The sequence below is a fragment of the Diabrotica virgifera genome, chromosome 6 (genome assembly GCF_917563875.1).
Source record: "Diabrotica virgifera virgifera chromosome 6, PGI_DIABVI_V3a".
Lineage (NCBI taxonomy): Eukaryota > Metazoa > Arthropoda > Insecta > Coleoptera > Chrysomelidae > Diabrotica > Diabrotica virgifera.
Window position 1 is genome coordinate 253,126,453 of NC_065448.1, and position 24,621 is coordinate 253,151,073.

The 24,621-nt window shown below is 32.6% G+C and overlaps 1 protein-coding gene across 2 annotated transcripts in view; it reads right to left on the reverse strand.

Moving 5' to 3' along the window:
* Positions 1-24,621, reverse strand: part of LOC114333661 (teneurin-a) — a 499,544-nt gene that overhangs the window by 135,384 nt on the left and 339,539 nt on the right. For both annotated transcript variants that reach the window (XM_050653925.1, XM_050653924.1), the window contains one exon: positions 1,368-1,487. In XM_050653925.1, coding sequence (XP_050509882.1) covers positions 1,368-1,487 — 120 coding nt within the window. The remainder of the gene's footprint in view (positions 1-1,367; positions 1,488-24,621) is intronic.

Sequence of the window (24,621 nt, forward strand, 5' to 3'; positions counted from 1 at the left end):
CACTACTTCGCAACTGACTCACGTGACACGTCGACGCACTTCTTTTATATCGATAAGGAAGGTTCTAGTCTAGACTCGAAGCGCATGGAAGATTCTATTGTTCTCAACAAAAATAATAGGGTGTTTCCGCTAAGAGATGGTGTTACTGTCTATCTCTCTCGCTTGTCTAGGCACGCGCTGCCTTTGAAATGACTTATAAATGTAGTGTAGTGTACGCATTTTAAAACTTCCGTAGAGCAATCGAGTGAAGTCTAAAAGCTCTAAAAAACATGATTTTTCTTTCTGTGACACATTGCGATCGCGGGCCGTATTGGTATGGCCCGGGGGCCGTATCTTTGACATGACTGTTCTAGACCAAAAAAAGTGATCTTTTGTAATTGTTTAAAAAAATTGTTTAAACAATTTCTGCCCAAAAATTCCGCCCGGCACCCTTCAGATTTGTTTAAAGGGGACATTTTTGAATAAGAATCCACAAAGGAACCGAATCAGAAATTTTTTCAGATGGGAGCACCCACATGGACTATTTCATTTTTCTCACCACATGGACTATTTCAAATTTATCATGACATGACTCACTTCTAAACACATAGGTTTCTAGGTGAATTGTAAATTAACTATACTTATCAATTTTAAGTAAAGTTTCTAATAATTTATTAACAAACAATGAAGTAAGTAGGCAATAGGAATTTTTAGACCAATAGAAAAGTACTTTATGGCCTGTGGATGTTTTACTGACTTAAAACGCGCGTTGGCATGTGAACGGTCTCAAGTAAAATGCATGTAGTTGTAATCGCGCGTTATCAATGCGCGCAAGCGAATGTCATATGAACGGGCTCTTAGTACATGGCGTTCTCATGTATTGCGTACTGCGTACTGCGTAGTGGGATAGAGAGAATGGGGGAAAAAAATATCAGTGTTGCCAAAACGGATTTGGTTTCGGTCAGATTAAAATTTCTCCTTCGCGCGAGGGAGCAAAAAATGTCCCAATCTGTGACTTCCCATCACTATTTTAGACGTATAGATGAGCTTCAGTTACAAATTTTCAGATTTAAATCCGATTCTTTTCAGATATTGTATTTGTGTTCTTTGCGAAAACCCTGTATAACATCATAGGTATTTATATGCTTTTAAGTTGAATTCATTAACACAATTTTCCGCTGAGTGTTGTCTTTACAAATTAAAAATTTTATTTAAAATTTAAAAATGTAGGAAAGTTAACCAACCAAATTATAAACCTAAAACAATATTTTTTGAAAAAACAATTTATCCCGTCTGCAGAAATACGATAAAGCAGTAAAAGCAATTTAAATAAAAACAATAAAAGCGAATAAAAGCGTAGAATAATTAAAAAAGTAAATCTAACTCACCATCCTCCTTGTCTGGTTAGGGTGAATCCAAATCGGGATTCCCGGTCAACCGACACCCGAATTCCAACAATTCCCAATCCCTGGGGAGTCACGACTTGGCCTCTCATGACTGCGACTCGGCTAATCAATAGATATTAATTAGAAACCACCAAATAACTATAAATCACAAAAGATAAGTCTAATCGAAAACTTTTTCAATTAGGCAAATACAACAGACAAAACTTTTGGTACAAGGAATACATTTTTCATTCCAACTTATTATGACAGTTAATTACTTTTGGTTTTATCGAGTAGAGCAATTTTTTACTTTTAATGAGGTCTATGTAAACTTCTTTAAAACGGTTTAAAACTGAGGAGATCTCTTAATCAAATATATATTTTAAGAAATGCTTTGTTGAGGAAACATAATTATACAGAGTGAAACTTCAATTTCGAATAAGTTTGTACCGGTATAAACGTCGCATTTTTATTAATTTACATTTAAATAATTACTTTATTGTAATTTTACTTGAACTTATTAATTTTTTAAATTTATGTTCCGTTTTACTAATTTTTCTTCAAAAAATAGTTGGCGCACTCTCTTTTTCTTTTTTATAAGTTAAATATTCCTTGTCTTTATTCAAAAGACGGCTAATTTAATCACAGTTCTATATTTCTATAACTACACCTCATTTTTCAATGGACTAATTCCCTCCCCTTCATTCTGCCAACTCAAAGAGGTGACAGAGTGTTTTTTATAATATCTTATTTCTATTTAATGCAGTGTTTTCCTGAATAATTCATTTATTTCATCTAGTATCTGTCTTATTATTAGATACTTAGGAGTAACGTTAATATTTGAACTCATTATAATTAATATTTAACCAATTTTCATAAGCATCTCCATAAGATTTTATTTTCGTTTTTATACAGTGCTAGTCAAAAGTCCGTACCCCCCCTCGTATCTTTTGAACGGTTATACTTATAATAGTGAAATTAGGAGGGAGGAAATAAACGGATGTAGGCTTCTTAACCAAGCATGACAGGTGACGTAATAGTGACAGATGACGTTACAGCGCCACTATGACAGATAATTTTAAATGGGACCTTATGGCAAGTGATACCTCGTTTGAAAGGTATTGAAAATACCTATACAGTCATACTAATTTTGTTTGAGTTTAAGCTCATTTTGATGAATAAATGAAATAATATAAAATTGTAGTTTCGCATTTAATTAATAAAAATTCAAACCTCCGCCTATGATTACTTGTCAAAAAGGTTGACGTTGACGTAAAAACTACTAGAGAACTGAAAAACGTCAACTTTTTTGACAAAAAAACCATAGGCGGACATTTGAATTTTTATTAGTTAAATACGAAACTACAATGTTATATTTATTTAATTTATTCACCAAAATCAAAATCAACTTAAACCCAAAAAAAAAATAGTATGACTGGATAGGTATTTTCAATACCTTTCAAACGAGGTATCACTTGCCATAAGGTCCCATTTAAAATTATCTGTCATAGTGGCGCTGTAACGTCATCTGTCACTATTACGTCACCTGTCATGACTAGTTAAAGAGCCTATATCCGTTTATTTCCTCCCTCCAAATTCCACTATTATAAGTATAACCGTTCAAAAGATACGAGGGGGGGTACGGACTTTTGACTAGCACTGTATACTCACTTCTATCCAAAGCCATGTTTTGAGTGTCACAAATCTAAGTACAGTCGAACCCGCTTATTGGAATAGCCTTCGTGCCAAACAAAAGTATTCCTATAACCGGGATATTCTAATAACCAATCATTGTTGGCTAGTAGAAACGTTTCTGGACCTCAAATTTCTATTCCTTAAACCGGGATATTCCTATAACCGGTATTCTAATAAGCGAGTTCGACTGTTTATGCATGTAAGATCTTTTACAATTTTAACCAATTTTAATAATAATATTCAGTTGATCCTTGCCAATTTGCTATTTTATTTAATTTTTGAAGAGATTGCAAGGAAGCATTCAATGCATTTTGATTTCTCTAATGTACAGTTTGTTATTTTAGAATTATTTTTAAATAATACATCATCATTTTACAAATAGAAATATTTCAATATTGGGTTATAAAATCACCCAACAACAAAATTGCCATGGCATTAAAAAATGGGAGAGCTAATAGATCAATTTATTGTATTGTAAATTGTAAAATAAATAATTTTGACTTCTAAATCTATGGCTCCATCAAATTTTAAAACAAATAAAATATCCAATCCTTTTTCTTTTAAGAAATTTTCTTTTTCAGTATTTTTGGATGGACATATTTGAGCAAAACTCATAACATTATATATTTAAGCTTGATACACACGATATATCCATTTGAAATTTATTACTAAAAGAATAACTATGATATAATGTAAGGTGAAGTGCTTACGTAGAATCGGTTTTTCGATTGCTGGAAGCCATTTTGTGTGCTGCTATAGGTTGGTTTAAGATTCTACCAGTTTCACCGATGTAAGTTTTTGGGCAGTTACTACATCTAAGTTTATATACACAACTGTGTTAAAGCCTTTTCTTTTGGCTCTTGTTGTTCTTGGTAATAGGCTTATGTGGTCGTTCCTACTCTTCTGTTTCTTACCCAGTTATTAATGTTTCCCTTGCATCTCCGTCATATATTTGTACCTATAGCTCTGTTATATTGTCTTCTTTTTGCCCTCTCTGTATCAGGTCGTGTTTTTGCCGTATGTCATTATTGGTCTGATGACTGTTTTCTAAAGGCAGTTGATGGAAAAATACAGGAGTAAAGAAACAAACGCTCATATGGTATTCATTGATCTTGAGAAAGCATATGATAGAGTTCCTCGAGAGATTCTGTGGTAGGCACTCAATAAGAAAGGAGTCCCTGGTGAATATGTAAATATTGTGAGGGATATGTATGAGGGAGTAACGACTAGCGTTAGGACAGGTGTGGGAGATACTGATAAATTTGTTATTTTAAATAAAGGCTTATTCTCATTAGTTTTGGACCAGATAACAGCGAAACTACAGGGTAACATTCCATGGTGCTTAATGTATGCTGATGATGTCGTGTTAGTAGGAAATAGTGAAAGAGACTAGGAACAAAAACTGGAACAGTGGAGGCAAGCTCTGGAGGAAAAAGTTTAAAACTTAGTAGGACAAAAACAGAGTATTTGGAATGTTAATTTAAAGATGGAGTTACTACAGATAAAATGGTATCTTTGGATGGTGAACTGATTGTAAAAAGCAATAGTTTTAAGTACCTGGGATCGGTATTACAAAGTAATGGAGAAATAGATGGAGATGTATGCAGTAGAATTAGGGCTGGATGGATGAAGTGGAAAGAAGAGAGTGGTGTGTTGTGTGACAAAAAAATTCCAATGAAGCTGAAGGGAAAATTCTATAAAACAACCATAAGACCGGCTATGATGTACGGAACTGAATGTTGGGCAGTGAAAAAGAAAGAGGAACAACGAATGCATGTGGCGGAAATGAGAATGCTTAGATGGATGAGTGGAGTGACAAAGAAGGATAAAATTAGAAATGAGTATATTAGGGGAAGTCTAGGTGTGGCACCAATTGATGCCAAAATGAGAGAGCATAGGTTAAGATGGTTTGGTCATGTTCAACATCGAGACGTTAATCACCCAAGACGAAAAATAGCTGAAGTGCGGATTCCTGGAAGGAGTAAGAGAGGAAGACCAAAGAAGACCTGGGGGGAGACGATAAGGCAGGCCATGTTGGTAAAGGGGATTAACATTGATATGACCCAAGATAGAATTGTATGGAAAAATGCAATTAGGGAAGCCGACCCCACATATGGATAAGGTAAAGAGAATGGTGATGGCTGTTTTGTAAATTCTGCCATTCACTTCTTTCCGATATTTTTAGTTCTCCATATTGTTTCATTCAGGCAACCTGCAGATCTGTTTGCTCTAGTCACTTGATCTTCCACTTATGTTTTGAGCTTTTCATAGTGATGCCTAGATAATTCAACTCCATCACTTGTTCTATTATCTGACCCTCTAGGCCTAATTTACATCTTACTAGATTTGCTTTTATAACCATGCATTTTGTCGTTTTTGGGGAAATTAACATGTTAAATTTTCGGACGATTATATTAAATTGGTGCAACATACGTTGCAAATTATCTTCACCTTGAAAGATTACTATTGCATCATCTGCATAGAAAATTAGTTTTAAGTTGGTTTTTTCCCATTTGGTATCCTTTTTTAGTTCTTATTTTTTTATTATTTCATTCATAATCAAGTTGAACAATAAAGGACTCAGGGAATCACCCTGGCTTATCTAATTACCGCTTTAATTGGGTCAGTTAGTTCTTCTTGTACTCTTACCTTTTTATTGTGTTGTTCTGGTAGATATCTTTAATAATTTAGTACCATTTCAGACCAAGACACTGGTGTCCGTCACTGGTTTTCAATTGAAGCAAAGCATGAGATATCTTTAATCATTTAGTACCATTTCAGACCAAGACACCGGTGTCCGTCACCGGTTTTCAATTGAAGCAAAGCATGAGCCACTAAAATCAGACAGACACTCGAGAGTGGCTCGTCTGTACTGCCGTCCTCAATTAAAACGCGGTATCTGCAAAAAATTGAAAATGGAGAGTTTTTGCTATATGTGGTTTCGATGTGACCTTATTTATGCTTCTGCAATGTCTGAAAGCCGTATCATTTTATTTACTACCAAAATAAACAAATTGGAATATGCCGTATGCGCATATAGAGCCTGAGAAAAAACTTTGAGAGACGATTTCTCGGTTTTAAGTTGGCTTCACATACCGCGTTTTATTTGAGGACGGCAGTGTAATCGTTTATTTAAAACAATGCTTTTCTGCACGGTGGCGGACATTCAGACACCAGTGTCCCAGTCTGAAAGGGTACTTAGATAGAGGTATCTACAAGAGCAGCGTAGAGAGGTATCTATAGTAAATTTACAATCAAGATGCAGTAGAAATAAACAAACCAAGGACGTTAAATGCTACTAGCAGCACTCCCGATCCATAATTTAGAATGTATGAACTTTAGAAATCATGACTTGAGATTTACAATGTATATACATTGTGAATTATGATTTGGGAGTACTCCTAGTAGCATTTAACGTGTCTTGCTTTGTTTATTTCTACTGCATCTTGATTGTAAATTTAGTATAGACGTTTAGTTTTATTTAAAATGTTCTATCTCTAATGGCCTTGTAGAGAGACAAACAAGAAATGTCATGATTTCAAAGTTGATATTTTAAAATGTGTAATCAATACACAAATTGCCAATATTGCAGACAGACAGTTAATAGTACATCTGGTTAAGACATAATTGGTTAATTTGTTTCTTTAAAATATATGATAATTTATTTATTGTAGAAGTGAAAACGCAACTATAAAAATCTGAAAAATATTGTAAAACTGAGACAAAGAAGGAAAACACTGTTTAAATTAATCATGTTTGAATAATGTATGTTGATGCTATAATAAGAAAATCTTTGAAGTTCCTTAACCTTTAACTTTTTTAAGATATCGCTAGACTTTGGTTATTTTGCGAGTTTATTGTAAGCATACATTTTTGATTAAAATTAAAATGTGTAAGAAAATCGTTACATTCAAATTTTTATTATTTGTAAACCAAAGAGGGTGTAGCATCAACCATCAAATTTTTAACGAAATACATAATAATTGTACAAAAAGATGGAAAGATTCCAGATCTGTGTCTTTATCTTTATGCATCTAAATGATCAATCTACAGCATAGTGACAATAGAAATTTTTATTAGGATTTTTGAGTAAAAAACTTCAGAGCAAAAATTATTAGCAGTATTAGTAGTACTGGATAGAAACACATATTATTAGTCTAATAATATAATTATATAAGTCAGTTCTGCAAAATCTTTATGATAACCATCAATGAAGAATTAGTAACTATAGTAACTAATATATTGGAGCAATCTATGTGATCATTACTGGTCCTCTAAGGCTTTTTCTGAGGAGAATGACAAAGTAAATAAATTTTTTGACATTTAAAATCCAGATTGGGAGCGTTTTGACAACAATTTTGGAAACAGTTTCTCAGTTTGGAAGTAAAAACTTCCCGATCTCTCTTATGCCTTCCTGTAGGTCTCCATGCGAGTACTTGTTTTAAAATCGGTATTACTGTTTAGACCTCTGAGGCTAGAAATTAGTAATTTTTGACGTTATTATTAATAAATCTTATATGCAGCAGAAAGTAAGTAAATTTTCTTCTTCCTCTTTGAATACAGTGCCCAAATTTTAGGCGTGAGTAGATAAATGTAGACTCCAACCCTATTTGTGGCATTATTCCAGTTTCATATATTTAGTCTTGCTAGTTCTGAGATTTGTCCTCATCTAGAAGCTTTACTCAACAATAATTGTATATGTATCTCTTATGGTCCCTAGGACTTCTGTTCCTTTTTTTGATAGCAAAAATTTACAACAAATAATGTCGAGTTAAAAAATATTTATTTGCTGCAAATTGATAGTTATTGTATTTCCTCTAAAATAAGTTATGTTGTATATTTCATAATGTGTTATTTTAAAATTTATTATACAAATCAAAAACAATAAATGAAAATATAAGTTCAGTAACTAGATTTCATATTAATATTTGTGAAAATAATTTATTTCAATGATATAATATTTTATATTGTGTTGGATTTGAGAGATGTTGTCATAGTTATAAATGTAGCAATATTGTACTTATAAACAATATTATACTCAACTAATTTTTATATCTTTTTGATATAATTATGGAAAACTTATTCACAGACTAATCGCATACGTTGTATACAATGAAAGTAAAGTACATGGAAAATAAATATTCTTTGTTGTTGACATTGTCCTAATAGTGGACGTACTAAAAATTTGCAAGGAAACAAAATCTATACTGCTTCTACATTGATGAATGTGAGCATTAAACATTATGGTTCGGATTAATTCGCATTTGAAAAATGTTTATCTTATTGGTTCCTAGTGGTCTTTATGTGTTCAGGACTGTCCACTCGTTATATTTTTTGTCCACATTTCTGTGTATCCGGTCTTCTTGTTAGGTTATAATGACAATTATATATTTTACCTAAAAACACTTGAAGTTTCGATGTCTACTCCGGAAATTGTTATCAAAAAAATTCGGAGAAATTTATTGAGAAGGTTTATATAACCGCCAATTGTTGGTATTATAAAGATTATGCTATATCCAAGTCAACAAATATTGTAATTTGCCTATGATGGTTATCCAGCTATAGCTAAAAAGATCAAGGTGGATGTTTTTATGCTCTGAGATACAGCAAATTATGATTATTCTGTGCATGTGTGCGATAATTATGTGTGTTATGTGATGCTATGTTTGTGGAGTGTTCGTAACAATGAGTTTTTTAGGTAAAAAAGTTGTAAGTTAAGTTTCATGTACCTATTGTGTTCGGCATATACAGTGATGAGCGCGTTAATAACAGGCTAACGCAAAAGATGGAAAACATAATACATTGTGAAGTAAAAAGAGATTAAAATAGTAGAGGTATAAAATTATCGACAGAAACCTATAAATTTACATTAAATTACATACCGTTCCACCTTTGGACGTATCGGAGGAGTATGACAATTGTCACTTTGACAAGAAATTTTTACAAAATTCTCCTGCCATAGACGTCTAAAGGTGGGAAATTGTGTAATGTAATGTAAATTTATAGGTTGCTATCGATAATTTTACAACTCTACTAGTTTACTAGATTCATCTCTTTTTATTTCACAATGTGTTATGTTTTTCATCTTTCGCGTTATTTTGCCGGTTATTAACGCGCTCATCACTGTATGTAGTGTATGATAGAGATATGAGCTTCACGTGTCCGTATTCTCTATTATTGGCATGTTTTTGTTGTTTACTTCTTCTTTAAGTATTGGCAAAAAGAGTCTGTTGCATTCTGACGATGAATTTGCTACACATTTTTCTTTATGCAGTAGGATAAGCGCTGCTGTTTTGATTTTTCTCTTTTTCATGTCCGTTTCCTTCATGACATTTCCAGAGAATTCTATAAAGCAATTTCCAGTGAGAAAAGAGGACATCGAACCAATTCTATCCATACACTGAGAAACAATCAAGGCTAATAATCGACGATAAAAAACTAACTGAATAATGGAAAGGGTATTTCAGGGACCTTCTAAACATCATACTGGAAGAACAGCACAAAGAAGAGACCTATACCACAGCGGACATGCCCGTCAAAAATCCCTCTTTTGAAGAAACCCAAAAGGCCTTAAATAAGCTGAAAAATCATAAAGCGTCGGGTACGGACGATATATTACCAGCAGAATTTCTGAAATATGGTGGAGACTAACTACATCGCCAAATCCACCAGTTAATAACACAAATATAGCGTAGAGAGTAGCCAAGTATGGAACGCCATGGAGGAGTTCTCAATACCAAAGAAACTCATTCGGATGACCGAATGGAGGCTGGAATATCTAAAGTACGTGTAATTAATAAACTGACTAGCAGCTTTGAAATCAACAGTGGACTCAAACATGGTGACTCAAATCGTCACTACTTCTTAACCTTGTATTAGAGAAAACCATGAGGTCGGCATAAATAAAAACAGAATAGCTATCGGTTTAAGGTCCCAAGTTATTACTAGCATATGCAGATGACATTGATCTCGTTGAAGACTCCATCCTATCCATAAAAGCCATTTTCAACAAGGTGGAAGGAGCAACAAGCGAAGTAGTGCTGAGGATTAATGAAGAGAAGACGAAAGAAATGTGTATATATGTCGTAGAACGACACGAAGAGACAGGATAGGACAGAATGTGACGGTCAACACCTTCAATTTCGAAAGAGTACTACAACGTTTTAAGTATCTGGGGTCCGTAATTACAGCTGACAACGATGTTACTGAAGAAATAAAAGACAGAATCCAATCAGAAAATCGCTGTCTATTCGCACTGGAAAAGCTTATAAAATCAATAAGTCTTGCAAAAAGTTCCAAGATCAAAATTTAAAAATCCATCGTCAGACCTGTACTAACATATGGATGCGAAACGTGGACCATGACCAAAGCAAACGAAGAAAACCTTAGACGTTTCGAACGAAAAATACTTCACCACGACATCACCACGAACCAATATAGGATCAGAACATATATCGAATTAAAAGCACTCTACAATGACGCCAATATTGTCCAAGAAATAAGATCAGAACGACTAAGATAGGTATACCACGTGCACAGCGTTCATAACGAGAGACTTGTAAGACTGACATGGGAGGAGATTCCTACAGGTAAAAGACCACTCGGACGTCCCAGAATGCGATGGAGAGATAACATCTCCGGAAAATGAACATTCCATTTGACCCTAGGTTTATGGAAGACCGAACAAATTGGAAGAAAGTTGTACAGTCAGCCAGGACCCACCCAGGGTTGTAGCGCTACGTGATGATGATAATGATGATGATGTTTCTTTCCTTCATGACTATTGAAGCATCATTCCACCGTGGTCTGTGTATATTTTCCCAGGCATGTTTTTTTATCTGTGATTTGTCGAAATCCCTAGTTTTGATGTATGTTTCATGTTCGTTAATCTTGACACTTAATGGTCTTGCAGTTTCTCCCACGTAGAAATTCTTGCATTCACAGGATAGATCTGAGTGTGTTAGTTGTTTTAAATGTTTCTGTTATGTTTATTTTGTCCTTATTCCCTATCGTTTTTAATTTTTTTGATAATCCCCTTACGTATGGTATTGTTGTAAGCCTCGAACCCCTTTTTTTGGGCGTAGCTAGACTACTTGGGTTGTTTTGTTGTTTTCTTTCTTCTATCTTGTGGAATTCTTGTTTATAAATGAAATGGATAGTCGACCTTTGTTAGCAGGATTTTTTCATCTTGAAATACCTTTTCATCGGAACAGGTATTTTGGGCTCTCTAGTATAATGATGCAGATTTGATGATTTTTTTTATGTTTATATCGTGGTTTGAATTTGATTTTTTTTGTGATTTTTAAATTTCGACTACATGATTATCATTACACACATTATTATACACTACACATATGCACACAACAATACATAAAACTTCCCTTACAACTTTTTTACCCTAAAAACTTTTTCGTACTTCCGGGCCTAAAGTGACAACTTCACTCCCTTGTGACAGGTACTAAAGTGTCACATTTAATCCCTCCGGGATTAAATATTGACGAAACTCCCGGAACGATTAAATCACAAACAAACGAATTTAAGGGATATTTTATTGAAAAATATAATTAATTAGAATGGTAATTAACGTTAATATTCAAATTAATATTGTGACAGTTCGTCATATTGACCAGTCTTTCCTGGGTTAATGCAGCAGGTAACTGACGAGTAACAGATAGGTCCTTTTCATATTGAACTGGTGTTTGTTTCGAAGATCCTGCGGAAACAGGAAGCGAGAATGAGGACTGTGGCATAACTATAGTGGACGAATCGGCGACTTGACCAAATATTTTAATTATCAATAACAATGTTTCTTTACAATGACACTAGTAATGACAATGTTTCTAAATTATAACTGTCACAACGCAATGTTACTATGGTAACTTATTTTAAAGACAGTTTATTAAATGAGTTGAAGAGAGAAAAAACTGATTGAAATTATTGAAATAATTAATAAAATCATACCGGAAGTACGAAAAGTATCGTATATACCTTGCGACTGAAGTACATTTAATGCTTCAGGTAAATTATGGCCCTCCCTGCGGTCGGGCCATAAACTTTACCTTCAGGATTAAATGTACTACTTCAGTCCCGCGGTATATAATGTACTATTTATTACGAACACTTCCAAACATAAAATCACATAACACACAGAATTTTTGCACAAATACACGGACTCATTAGGATTTGATAAATCAAGAGCATAAATACATCCAACCTAATTGTTCTTAATTTCTTTTGCTAACGATTTTGGACAATCTCAACGACACAACACGTAACAAACACGGAAACGTAGAGAAAAATGAACAGGGAAAAAGAAATACTCAACACTATAAAGAAAGAAAAACGAGCTATATTGGTCACATACTAAGAAATAACAAATATGAGTTGATGCGATGGTTGTACAAGGAAAAGTCGAAGGAAAAAGATGACCGGGGAGACGACGCACATCCTGGTTGAAAAACTTAAAGACGTTGAGTGAAAAATCAACAATAGAACTCTTCAGAACCACTGCAAACAGAGTAAAGTGGACCATGGTGATCGTCAATGTCCTTAAAGTATGAGGCACATGAAGAAGAAGAAGAAGAAAAAAAAAAAACGATTTCCAGAGTGGAAATCGAAACGTTAATATTTTTATGTATACAAGGTGTCCCCGAAAGTAGTGCGTTCCTTTAAGGTATGGATATAATACACAATGTAGAACAAAAAAGTCCTATAACATTTTTTTCTGAAGTTAACCGTTTCAAAAAAAAAAAAAAAAAAAATTACGTTGTTCTCCATACAGGGTAGCGAGAAAGTATGGAAACACGGTAATTTCTGGGAAACCCCTTGAACGATTTTTATAAATTTTGGTAGGTGAGGGTCTTTTAATGCGGCCAATGTTATAGTGGTAATTACATTGTCAAATTTTCGGTTTTTCTTGAAATCTAATGAACTATCTTATTTTAAATGGAACACCCAGTATATTTTTTTGCGTTTTGAATTACTTAAGAAATACTGATTATTTTTCACGTGATATTACCCATACCTAAATGCCATAATTTCGAAGTTCTTGCTACATTTATTAAAAAAAATTTTAACAAATTATAAAAATCAATTTTTTCGGCCCGGGTAGACACTATTTTAGGTTCTTTGTATCATTGGGAACAAAAAAGTCTTTTGAAATTTTCCTCTAAAGTTAATCATTTCCGAGTTAAAAACAATTTAAAACTGAAAACAATCGAAAAATGACTATTTTCGAGGTTTAAAAACACAAGTAAACAAATTATTTTTAAAATTAGGACGTACTTAAATTCAAGCTCAAACTTTTTTCTATCACATCCCTATAAGATTTTTTGGCATTTTTTTATTTTAAAACATTGTTTTTTTTTTAATTGGTAATGAAGCGTATATGAGAGGACGGGTAATCGGGCTGCATTAACAACTAAAAAATACTGTTTTAAGATTAAACAAAACCAAATCACTTATCGATATTTGATACAATAAGTTTCGAACTTGAATTTAGGTACTTCGTAGTTTCAAAAATAATATTTTCTACTTCTGTTTTTGAACCTAGAAAACCGTCATTTTTCGATTTTTTTCAGTTATAAATTGTTCATAACTCCGAAACGATTAACTTTTGTGAAAAATTACAAACGACCTTTTTTGTTCCCAATGATCCAAAGAACCTAAAATAATGTCTGCCGGGGCCAAAAAAATTGATTTTTATAATTTGTTAAAGTTTTTTTTTCAATATTGTTGTTCTGAAGCTATTGCCTTGTGGCATTTTTATAATTAACTATTAAGACGGGAAATAAGCCACAATTAAATTGAAAAAATAATTTTATTAACGTTTTATTTTGACAACGATACCCGATTTGGGCGTCGAAACATTACTAAAATTATTTTTTCAATTTAATTGTAGTTTATTTCCCATCTAATTTTTTTTAATAAATGTAGTAAAAACTCCGAAATTCTAGCATTTAGGTATAGGGAATATAACATAAAAAATAAGCAGTACTTCTTAACCACTTCAAAACGCAAAAACTATACAGGGTGTTCCATTTAAAATAAGAAATTTCATTAGATTTCCAGAAAAACGGAATATTTGACAACAATGACCACTATAAAATCGGCAGCATTAGAACACCCTTACCCACCAAAATTTATAAAAATCGTTCAAGCGGTTCCAGAAAAATTATCGTGTTTCCATACTTTCTCGCTACCCTGTATAAGCCAACTTTTATTTTCATGAAATTAAATAATCTGGCATCACTGTATAAGAATTGTTTGTGACTTAGGTTAATGATACCAGAAATGTAGGTCAGACAGGTAGACACCTGCAAAATAATTATACCACCCCATGTTTTAAAATCAAACAAAACAAGAATTTGTTTGTTCGTTGAGGAGGAAGACAGGGTTTAGTGTAAATACTAAAGGGCCATGGGGCAACTATTTTTGAATTGTGACTGTGTCTATCTTTAGATTTTGTATACATAGTTGTCAGATTTCAATTTGCATACCAAAAAGTATTTTAGTTTTTTGGTCAAACGGTTGAATTTAGAAAGAAATGTTATAAGACTTTTTTGCTCTACATGCTGCCTTCTACCAATACCTCTATAGTACGTTCTTTAACGGTAAAATATTGCAAAACCTCTAAATTTTAAAGAACTGCTTTGATTGACATGAAATTTGGCAAACATATAGCTAACAAGTCAAAGAAAAAAAGTGATATTGTGCCGATATGTGTTTTTGCCCCGGGAGTGCTTTTCACCCCCCTCTTGGGGGTGAAAAAATATTTGTCCAAAGTAAGTCCGGAAATGGATAAACTGACTAATTTTAAGTAACTTTTATTCTATAGAGTTTTTTCACTAAGTCAATAGTTTTCGAGTTATTTGCCAGTGAATATGTTCATTTTTTCAACAAAATAACCACGCTTTTAGACGGCTTTTCGCAAATAACGCAAATAGTAAGTATTTTGTCGAAAAAACATTCTTAGCAAAATATAGCCTGTAAAATTTAAAAAAAAAAATGGTGTATATATCACGTCTCTATACCTAGTAGAAGCAGAGTTATAGCTAATTAAAAATAGGTTCATATTCGTCAAATTCCAAATGGAATACTTTAACGTGAAATAACTAAAAATGAAGTACATTTCGGGGAAAACTCATTACAACTTATTTAAAGTGTTTAAAAAAAGCTTTATTTTTGTTTTATAAAAAAAATTCTAGCATCAAAAGTAAACATGTTACGCTCAAAATAAAGTTAGTCCCTTTTTTTCTGGTAAAAAAAATCGGGTAAATCACCCACTAGTTAGTATCTCAAATGAACTTAATCGTTACGACTTCATAAGTTTCTTGACTCGTGTATGTATTGTTTATATGATCTGTAAGTTTCATCGGTTCAAAGTCCTTATTTTTGAAAGGGCTGTAGTTAAAAAGGGTTGAACGAGTCACTTATCACGAATGTATGCAAATTTAGAAACACCAAATCTTAATCAATTTTTGTCTAACAGAAAAACAAAAAAATACATGGTTTTCAGAAAAGCAATGCTGACTTTTTTGTTTTTTTAGATTTTTGGTATCTCTAAAAATTTTTAAGTTATTTTGAAAAAAAGCATATTTTTCAAAATTAAAATTCTTAAAAATTTTACTTTAAAACCAATTTTTTTCAAAAATAAGCACTTTGAATCGATGAAACTTACAGATCATATAAACACAACATAAGTAAAATAATTTGTGGAGCAGTAACGATTAATTTCATTTAAGTTGATAATTAGGGGGTGGTATTCCCGATTTTTTTTTGCCAAAACAAAAGGGACCAACTTTATTTTAAGCGTAACTTACTTAAATTTAATGCTAGAAACTTTTTATAAAAACAGAAATAAAGCATTTTTTAAACATTTAAAAAAGTTGTAATGGATTTTCCCCAAAAAGTGCTTAATTTTTTGGATATTTCACCTCGAAATATTCTCTTTGAAATTTGGTGAATATTAATATATTTTCATTGGCTATAACTCTGGTTCTACGAGGTCCAGATACCTAACGCGTACACCATTTTTTTTTACTTTTTTACAGGCTATATTTTTGTTAAGAACGTTTTTTTCGACAAAATACTTACTTTTTGAGTTATTTGCGAAAAACCGTCTAAACATGTAGTTATTTTGTTGAAAAATGAACATATTCACTCGCAAATAACTCGAAAAGTGTTGACTTAGCTCTAGTGAAAAGCTCTATAGAACAAAAGTTACTTAAAATTAGTCAGTTTATCCATTTCCGGACTTATTTTGGACATATATTTTTTCACCCCAAGAGGGGGTGAAAGTCACCCCCAGGGCAAAAGCACACATCGGCACAATATCACTTTTTTTCTTTGACATGTAAGCTATGCGTATGCCAAATTTCATGTCAATCCAAGCAGCTCTTTAAAATTTACAGCAAAAACCGTGAAAGAATGTACTACTAAGGAACGCACTATTTTCGGGGACATCCTGTATATGTAATTGACTTTACAACCTAACTGTGACTGATCCCATATAAACATAACATCTAAGGTGTTGTCTATCCAGAACCAAGTAAGAAATAACTATTTAACATTAGGTAGTATGCCTATACGTTACCACTCTGAGCAACTTTAGTATCTTATTGCAAAATATAATTTATGTTCTATAATACATAGACCCCCAGCTATTTTTGATGCGAATTTTTGATTCTATCTATATATAATAATCACTACTTAGCTTACTAGAGAGTTTGGAATTTAAAGGATATATTAAATGAGTTTCTACTCGCATTCAACCTCTCAAATGTTTGTATAGTTGAAATATGTTAAAATTCTAAACTTAAAAAATCACTGCTCAACGTCTGGAAACAAAATTTAGATTTCCCAAACAAACATTTTGTAATTATACGTACCAAAAGTTTTGTCCAGCAGTATTTACCAATATATCTGTTCAACGTATTGTTTATTGTTAAAAATATTTTGAAATCCATTTCAAAGCGAGATAAATAAGCAGAATTCGCAAAATATTTGCTTTCAGTAAAACTAGCTGTGTGGAAACCGTGTTCAATTTTAATTTGTTTAATGTTTTGTTAAAAATATTCGGCCTTTGTGTATAATTTGTTTTTAAAACTATTTTTATTTAATTTCGTAAAATATTCAAAGAAAAACATGTGTGCAATATTTTTAGATTTATACAGTGCGCTGGAATAAGTGTTACCCCCCCATATAAACTTATTTATTTTTAGCACATAAGTAAAACGCTGAGACAGGTCGATTTTTAAAATATTCATAGTATATTATAGCATCAATGTTTCGAACTTTACGAGATACCTCTTCAGATGACAATCATAACTTTGATTTCTTTGAATTGGAAAGTACATCATGTAACACCTCATTTAAAAGCTTTTGAAATACTGGTTACAAAAATGTATAATACTTGCGCAAAATTTCGGTCCAATGCTTTTTAAATGCATTCAAATTTTATTGAATCCTGAGAAAACTAATAAGAATTTTCGAAAAATTGAAATGCAGAATGAAAGATTACATTATTACCGATGGCCGAAAGTCCCTAAAAACTTCTATAATGTTTATTTTAATAAGTTACAGGGGTGAAAACGAAGAGAAAATTTAGTATGATTTTTAATTTCAACTATATCATCCAAAAGAAAAACTTTTTGTTTATTCCAAGGGACTTTCGGCCCTCAGTAATAATGTAATCTTTCATTCTGTGTTTTAATTTTTCAAAAAGACTCAAAAATGAATGCATTCAAAAAGCATTTGACCGAAATTTTGCCCAAATATACATTTTTGTAATCAGTATTTCAAAAAGTTTTAAATGAGGTGTCACATGATGTACCTTCCCATTAAAAAAAATCAAAGTTATGACTGTCACCTGAAGAGGGTTCGCGTAAAGTTCGAAACATTGATATACTATAATATACTATGATTATTTCAAAAATCCACCTGTCCGAGCGTTGTGCTTATGTGCTAAAAATAAATGAGTTAATACGGAGGGGGGACACTTATTCCAGCGTACTGTATAATATACAGTATGGTGCAAATGAAAGGAACACATTCGTTATTTCGTAAGTAGGCGACTTTAAGGAAAAATCCTGAAACAGGTCGATTTTTACTTTTAAATTGTTTTTTTGACACAGGTATGTACTAGACGTTGTACGTATGTACTAGGTTAGGACGTAATAAATTTTTTTAAATAAGAATAGGGGTCGTGTGCTAGCTCATTTGACAGGTGATTCAATTATGTATTTAGTAATATAAACATTACCACAATTATTTATACAGGGTGTCCAAGATTTTTTTTATTTACATTAATTGACACAAAAATAAAAATGTATGTAAAATTAAATTAATTCAAAATATATTTCACTGCTGTAAGAAAACAGAAAAAAATGTTTATTTTACAAATAAACATTGCTGTTCGCTTAAATTCAATGTTCAAGCTTCCAGCCATCTGTCCCCTTAGCAATTTCAACATTAAATTTAAGCGGAAAGCAATGTTTATTTGTAAAATAAACATTTTTTATATTTTCTGACAGCAGTCAAATGTATTTTAAATTAAATAAATTACGTACATTTTTCTTTTTGTGTCAATTAATTAAATTTAAACATATTTTTTGGGTATCCTGTATAAATAATTATGCGACTGTTTATACTACTAAATAGAAACTTGAATAACCTTTCAAATAAGCTAGGGCACGAGCCATATTCTAATTAAAAAAAAATCATCGACTCACGCTCAGATGGATGACGTCACTTGCAAGATATAATATACTTGCCTAATATGTCAAAAAATCATAATTTAATAATAAAAATCGACCTGTCTCAGGATTTTTCCTTAAAGTTTCCGGCTTACGAAATAACGAATTTATTTCTTTTATTTTCACCATATCATCTTTTAAATTACACTGTAATACACCATACTGTATTAATATACACTTGAAATTTCCGCGGGAGCTATAATATGTGATTTCTGTGGTTTCCGGGTTTGAGTCCGCGTTGAATAATTTTGATTGTTTTGACGACGTTTCGGTAAGGTCGCACTTGCCAATTGAAAAATTCACACCGAGAATGCAGTACGGCTAAGATAGGGCAATACATTTCTAATGGGGAATAAACGCACAGGGTTGTCGGTCTTCACCTATTAATGATTGCTCTCTGAAGAGTGTCGCACAGGAACTGTGGCAACACTGAATGAGCATTCCTATCTTAACCGTACTGCAATCCCAGTGTGAATTTCACGTTAGAATAGGAATGAAAATTTATTTCATTCCTATTTTATCAAACTTATTTTCGTTCCTCGCCTTGCAAGGATTGATCTCGAATGTATTTTAACGTGCCTCGATAGTACCCCGATCGAGGAATCAGCAATAATATTATCATCTATGGACTCAATGTATAGAAAGACCATGAAGGATTCACAGCGGGAGAAGCATGCTTAGATCGCATTTACACTGTCGAACCATTAATAGAAAAAATAATGGCCAAAATTGATCCGTCCATCTAGTTTTTGTGAATATTAAGAAGACCTTCAGTGATCCCTTGTGATTCAATGACCTATGAGAACTGAAATTAGACTTGAGAGTTCGTCTGGCAAGGTGGTATATTTTCTATAAACTGCTTCAAAGTTGGAAGCATTTGAACTGTGGATGTATAGAAGAATCCTGAAGATATCATGGACCGATCATGTAACAAACAACGAAGTCATGAGAAGAGTCAACAAAAGAATGGAAATATTGGAAACCATCAAAACACGACAGTTGCAATACCTGAACATACCCCATAATATACTTGTGTTAAATATGCAAGTTAAAATCCAGGGCAAGAGAAGTGTAGGAAGGAGAAGAATCTCATGGTTACGTAACTTGAGGGAATGGTACGGGTGCACATCAATCGAACTATTCAGAGCAGCAGCATCTAAGATCAGAATAGCTATGATGATTGCCAACCTCCGTCGTGGAGATGGCACGTAAAGAAGACGATTCAATACCTAGAAGCAAACTATGGGAAGCAATGGAAGACGTCGAAGTTTGACGAATATTAATAAAAGCAATAAAAGCATTGTACAAGAATAACAAAGTAGTTATCAAAAGGGGCAATAGAATATGCAGTACATTTAAGAAGACAAAGGAACTGCTACAGGGCTGCTACACATCCCCTATCATGTTCGAAATTATCCTCGAAAAATCCCTGAAATCATGGAAAAGAAAGTGCTACGAAATGGGTAGGTATAAATCAGTAAGAAACGAATACCTATACAACCTTAGCTTTGCTGACGACCAAATAGTGAGCGTACAAGATGAAGATGACTGGATGAGATGGTTTATGATGAGAAAACTGGAACAGGAGTATATACAAAGAATGGAATGGGAATAATCCTAAAGAAAACTGAATACCTAATAATGGAGAATACAGAAATCAAACTGCTGGAAATAGACGAAGGTAAACAAATCAAAGAAACAGACAGAAAGTACAAGTATTTAGGTTTTATAATATCAAACAAAGGAACAACTTCTGAAAACGATATAAAAACCAGACTAGGACAAACAAGAGACTGCATACGAAAATTGAACCCGATATTGTGGGATAAGAACATTAGCATAAACACAAAAAGAAGAATATATAATACCATGACAAGAAGTATCCTCACTTATGGGTGTGAAAATTGGACAATAAATAAGAAAACCAAAAATAAAATAAGAGTAACAGGGATGGAATTCCTAAGGAGAAGCTGCAGAGTAACAAATAGAGATAGAATATTATAACATAGAGATTAAGAAAAGAATGGGAATGGACTAAGATATAATAGACTAGGTACATAGAACAGAAAAGATTAACATGGTACGGATATGCCAGGAGTGCAGACAAAAAAGATTGCATAAACAGAATAACAGAATGGAGCCCGATAGTAAGAAGGAAGAGATGCAGACCCCAAAGATCTTTCAGAGATGAAGTGGACGAAGCAATGAAAATAAGAAATGTGCAGGAAGGGGACTGCCAAATAGAAAGAACTGTTTAGAATGATTGAGTGAAGGAATACAGTGAAAACTGAGGAAATCCTTAGTCTAATACATACCTGTATAAATACCTATTTCAATTACCTGCATATTTATAGAGTGTTTTGCCATTATTACATTATTCAGTAACCGAAAATACATCAAATATTTTTTATTATTTTATGGTGCATTACTTATTGATAATAATTGTTTTGAAATATAATTTATTAAAACGCAGTGGTCCGATCATTAACTTTGTGGTATTAATATATCATATTTAGGTTTTTTAGGTAAAATATGGCCGTAATGTTATTTTCAAATTATAATGACATTGGGTTTGGCTGTCGTTATTAATTGTTAATTAAAATTGGTTATAACTATAGATATAACCGGATAATAATTTGGAGCGAATAATAAACTAAAAAGTTATATTATGAGCATATAATCAATTTTGTCTACGTTTTAGTTAAAACTACTTTATTATTCGTGGGTCTGGAAAATGTAATAATTTTGTTACCTATATACATAGATCAGGCAGTAAATGTTTTGAGTTGGGTGGGAAGTATATAAACGTAGGTTTTTGCCTAAGTCCGTTCCAAGTTTCACTAGAAATCGTAATTTCACACAATGGTGAGTTTTTAATACAAAGACAAACGGAGAGAGACTACGTGTTTGGGGAAGAAAAAACATAAGGAACATCTTTGAACCTGTGCTTGATGAAGCAGTAGTACAATATAGGATAAGAAGTAACAAAGAGCTCAAAGAACTATACCCAGCCGCTATCATAATAAAAGAAATAGAGTCCAGAAGACTCCAATGGACAGAACATCTCAGAAGACATTCTAAAGAAATAGTAGATGAGATATGCGAGAGACGGTCGCGAATATGACAGGAAGTAAGCAGTAATGGAGTAGCGTGCAAAATTAAATTCGTGCAGTAATTAAGAAGATAGACAAAAGAAGAAGAGACGCAGAAGCCGTACCAACGAAAGAGATAAGATCTACATAAGGAAGGGGAGTGCTTCAAAAGTGTCGTCAGCCTTACAGTGACCATTCCACTTTCGCAGTACGGTACGTTTGACAGTCAACTGCACACAAGTAGGAAAGGATGGTTTTAGTTGGTAGGCAGACTAGCAGGAAGATATCCGTCTGAAGGACCTCCTTCTAGGGGAAAATGTGCTCAGATATACTTCTCTGCTTTGAATCCAACACACGGCAGCTATCCCTAAGAATAGATCAATCTGGTAAGGTTTTTAGAAAATTTCCACCCACAGAGAAAAAGATACTTAAAATTGGGACATTTCCTTTTTGTAGACCAGATCTGTGTAGTGAAAACAAGAATTTTAAGTGGACATTTGTTAACGTCGGCTTAAGAAACTCTGGCTTTAATATATAGGACTTCCTGACGTAAAATCTACATCAATTATTACAATTACACAGGACCAGAAGTATTTTAAAAACAAAAATATGTTCATTTTAACAACAGCTCGTAATCTAAAATTCAATTTGCTAAATAAATATTATCTATTTTTGCTCTAATAATTTGATATCTACTGTTCTCAACAATGAAAATGCGTCGAAGCTGTTAGTGATTATTTACAAAATACTTAATAATTTAATCCTTTTTTAATTAAGGTACATAAATTGTAATGCTATCACTCGCAATTATTTTCTATTATCGGCATTAGTAATTCCATTTATACCTAAACCGCAAATTTTCGTATGCACCACACCAGCAACTGAAATTGGAAAAATAACTTCACCAAAAAATTGAATTCGTACATAAAACCGAAATAATTTCGAAATTGTATTTTAATTGATGGGCTTAGCCCACAAATAAACAGTGGCGGCGGCCTAGTGTAAAGTATTGGGGCACATATTTATCTCTTGGATCATCATTCCTAGTGGAGTATTGGGTGCATCTGCGTTTCTTCGCCGGTGGTGTAAGATGGCTGGTGGCCAGCTCAGCGAAACTTCTTTGTGTTTCGTAAGTTAAATGAATCAGGAACTAAAATTCAAATTATTTATCTTCTGAGCTTTTTAAGATGGGAAAATAAAGCACAGCAGAGTGGTGAAATTCTTGACAAGGGAATCTATAATTACATTCACGACCTGTCGTTCACCGTGACAATAATCTTTAGCGAACTAGTTCCTTTTATATTCACAAAAGTGAATAAAAATGTAAACTATAAGTAAAGTTGATTCAGATTTAATTATAAAGAGCCTGCACTATGTGCTTATACGTATTTCGGATTTTATCTTATCCTCATCAGAGCACCAGTGTAGAGTCACTGAACCGAAATCAAATATTTTCATCTTTTCGGTGTAATTATTAAAATAATTACCAAAAAATTCAACTAGCACCATCTATGAATGATAAGTCAAATGAGTCAGAAACTAAAATTCGAATTATTTATCCTCTGAGCTTTTTAAGATGGAAAAATAAAGCACAATAGTGTAGTGGAATACTCGACAAGAGAATCTATAATTGCATTCACGACCTGTAGTTCACCGACATAATAATTTTGGGTGAACTACATGTCGTAAATGCAATAAATATTATAGATTCCCTTGTCGAGTATTTCACTACTCTGTTGTGCTTTATTTTTCCATCTTAAAAAGCTCAGAGGACAAATAATTCGAATTTTAGTTGCAGGTTCACTTGACTTACGATTCAAAGATGGTGCTATGGTCGGTTCGCTAAACTCAGACGCAACTGGCTAGATATTTTAGTCGATAATTTTTTTGTTTTTTGCCAATTTTGCAAAAATTGGCAAAATTACTAACTATTTAGTGATTATTAACTATTTAGTAATTATTTTTTGCCAATTTTACTAAAATTGGCAAAATTACCGACTAAAATATCTAGAAAGTTGCGTCTGAGTTTATCGAACAGACTATAGTTGCATCTTTGGTAATTACTTTTAGCCTAATAAAATAAAAAAAAAGTCAAAATGTAAATTCGTACAGGTTGAAACAAATTTTAAATCAAAGTTTAGGTATATACAAAAGATATTTTCAAAAAAGTATCCAAATCATACAAGGGGATCATTGTTTAAATAATTAAAAAGGGGTCATTTTTGCAAAAAAATTACTTTTTTAACTGCTGAAGTCATTCAATTACTAATCAAAGCCAATAGGATTACTTTCTGTAAAGTTGAAGGGTAAATCTTTCACATAAGACTTACTTAATTAAATTTGACCCCCTCTTTATTTAAATAATTGTATATAAAACTTTAAAAACACATTTGCAAAAAATTATTTTTAGCGTTTTAAATAAACACTATAAAATATCTTTTTTTACAGAAGAAGTTGTGCTATGTTACCAGTATTAAGCAAAAAAAAATTGGTCAAAAAATATTTAATATTTTTTGAGATATTGAATTTGTTTATTAAATGTTACTATATTTTCAATTGCAAAGACGCGGTTGTTGCCAAAGAAATATTCACCTGAATAAGATCTCGTTATTTTGATTTTTATCGATAATTTCGATAAATGTATTTATAAATTCAAATTTCAACGAAACTCCCCCCTAAAATGGCATTTGAAAATTATTCAAATTTGTTTATATT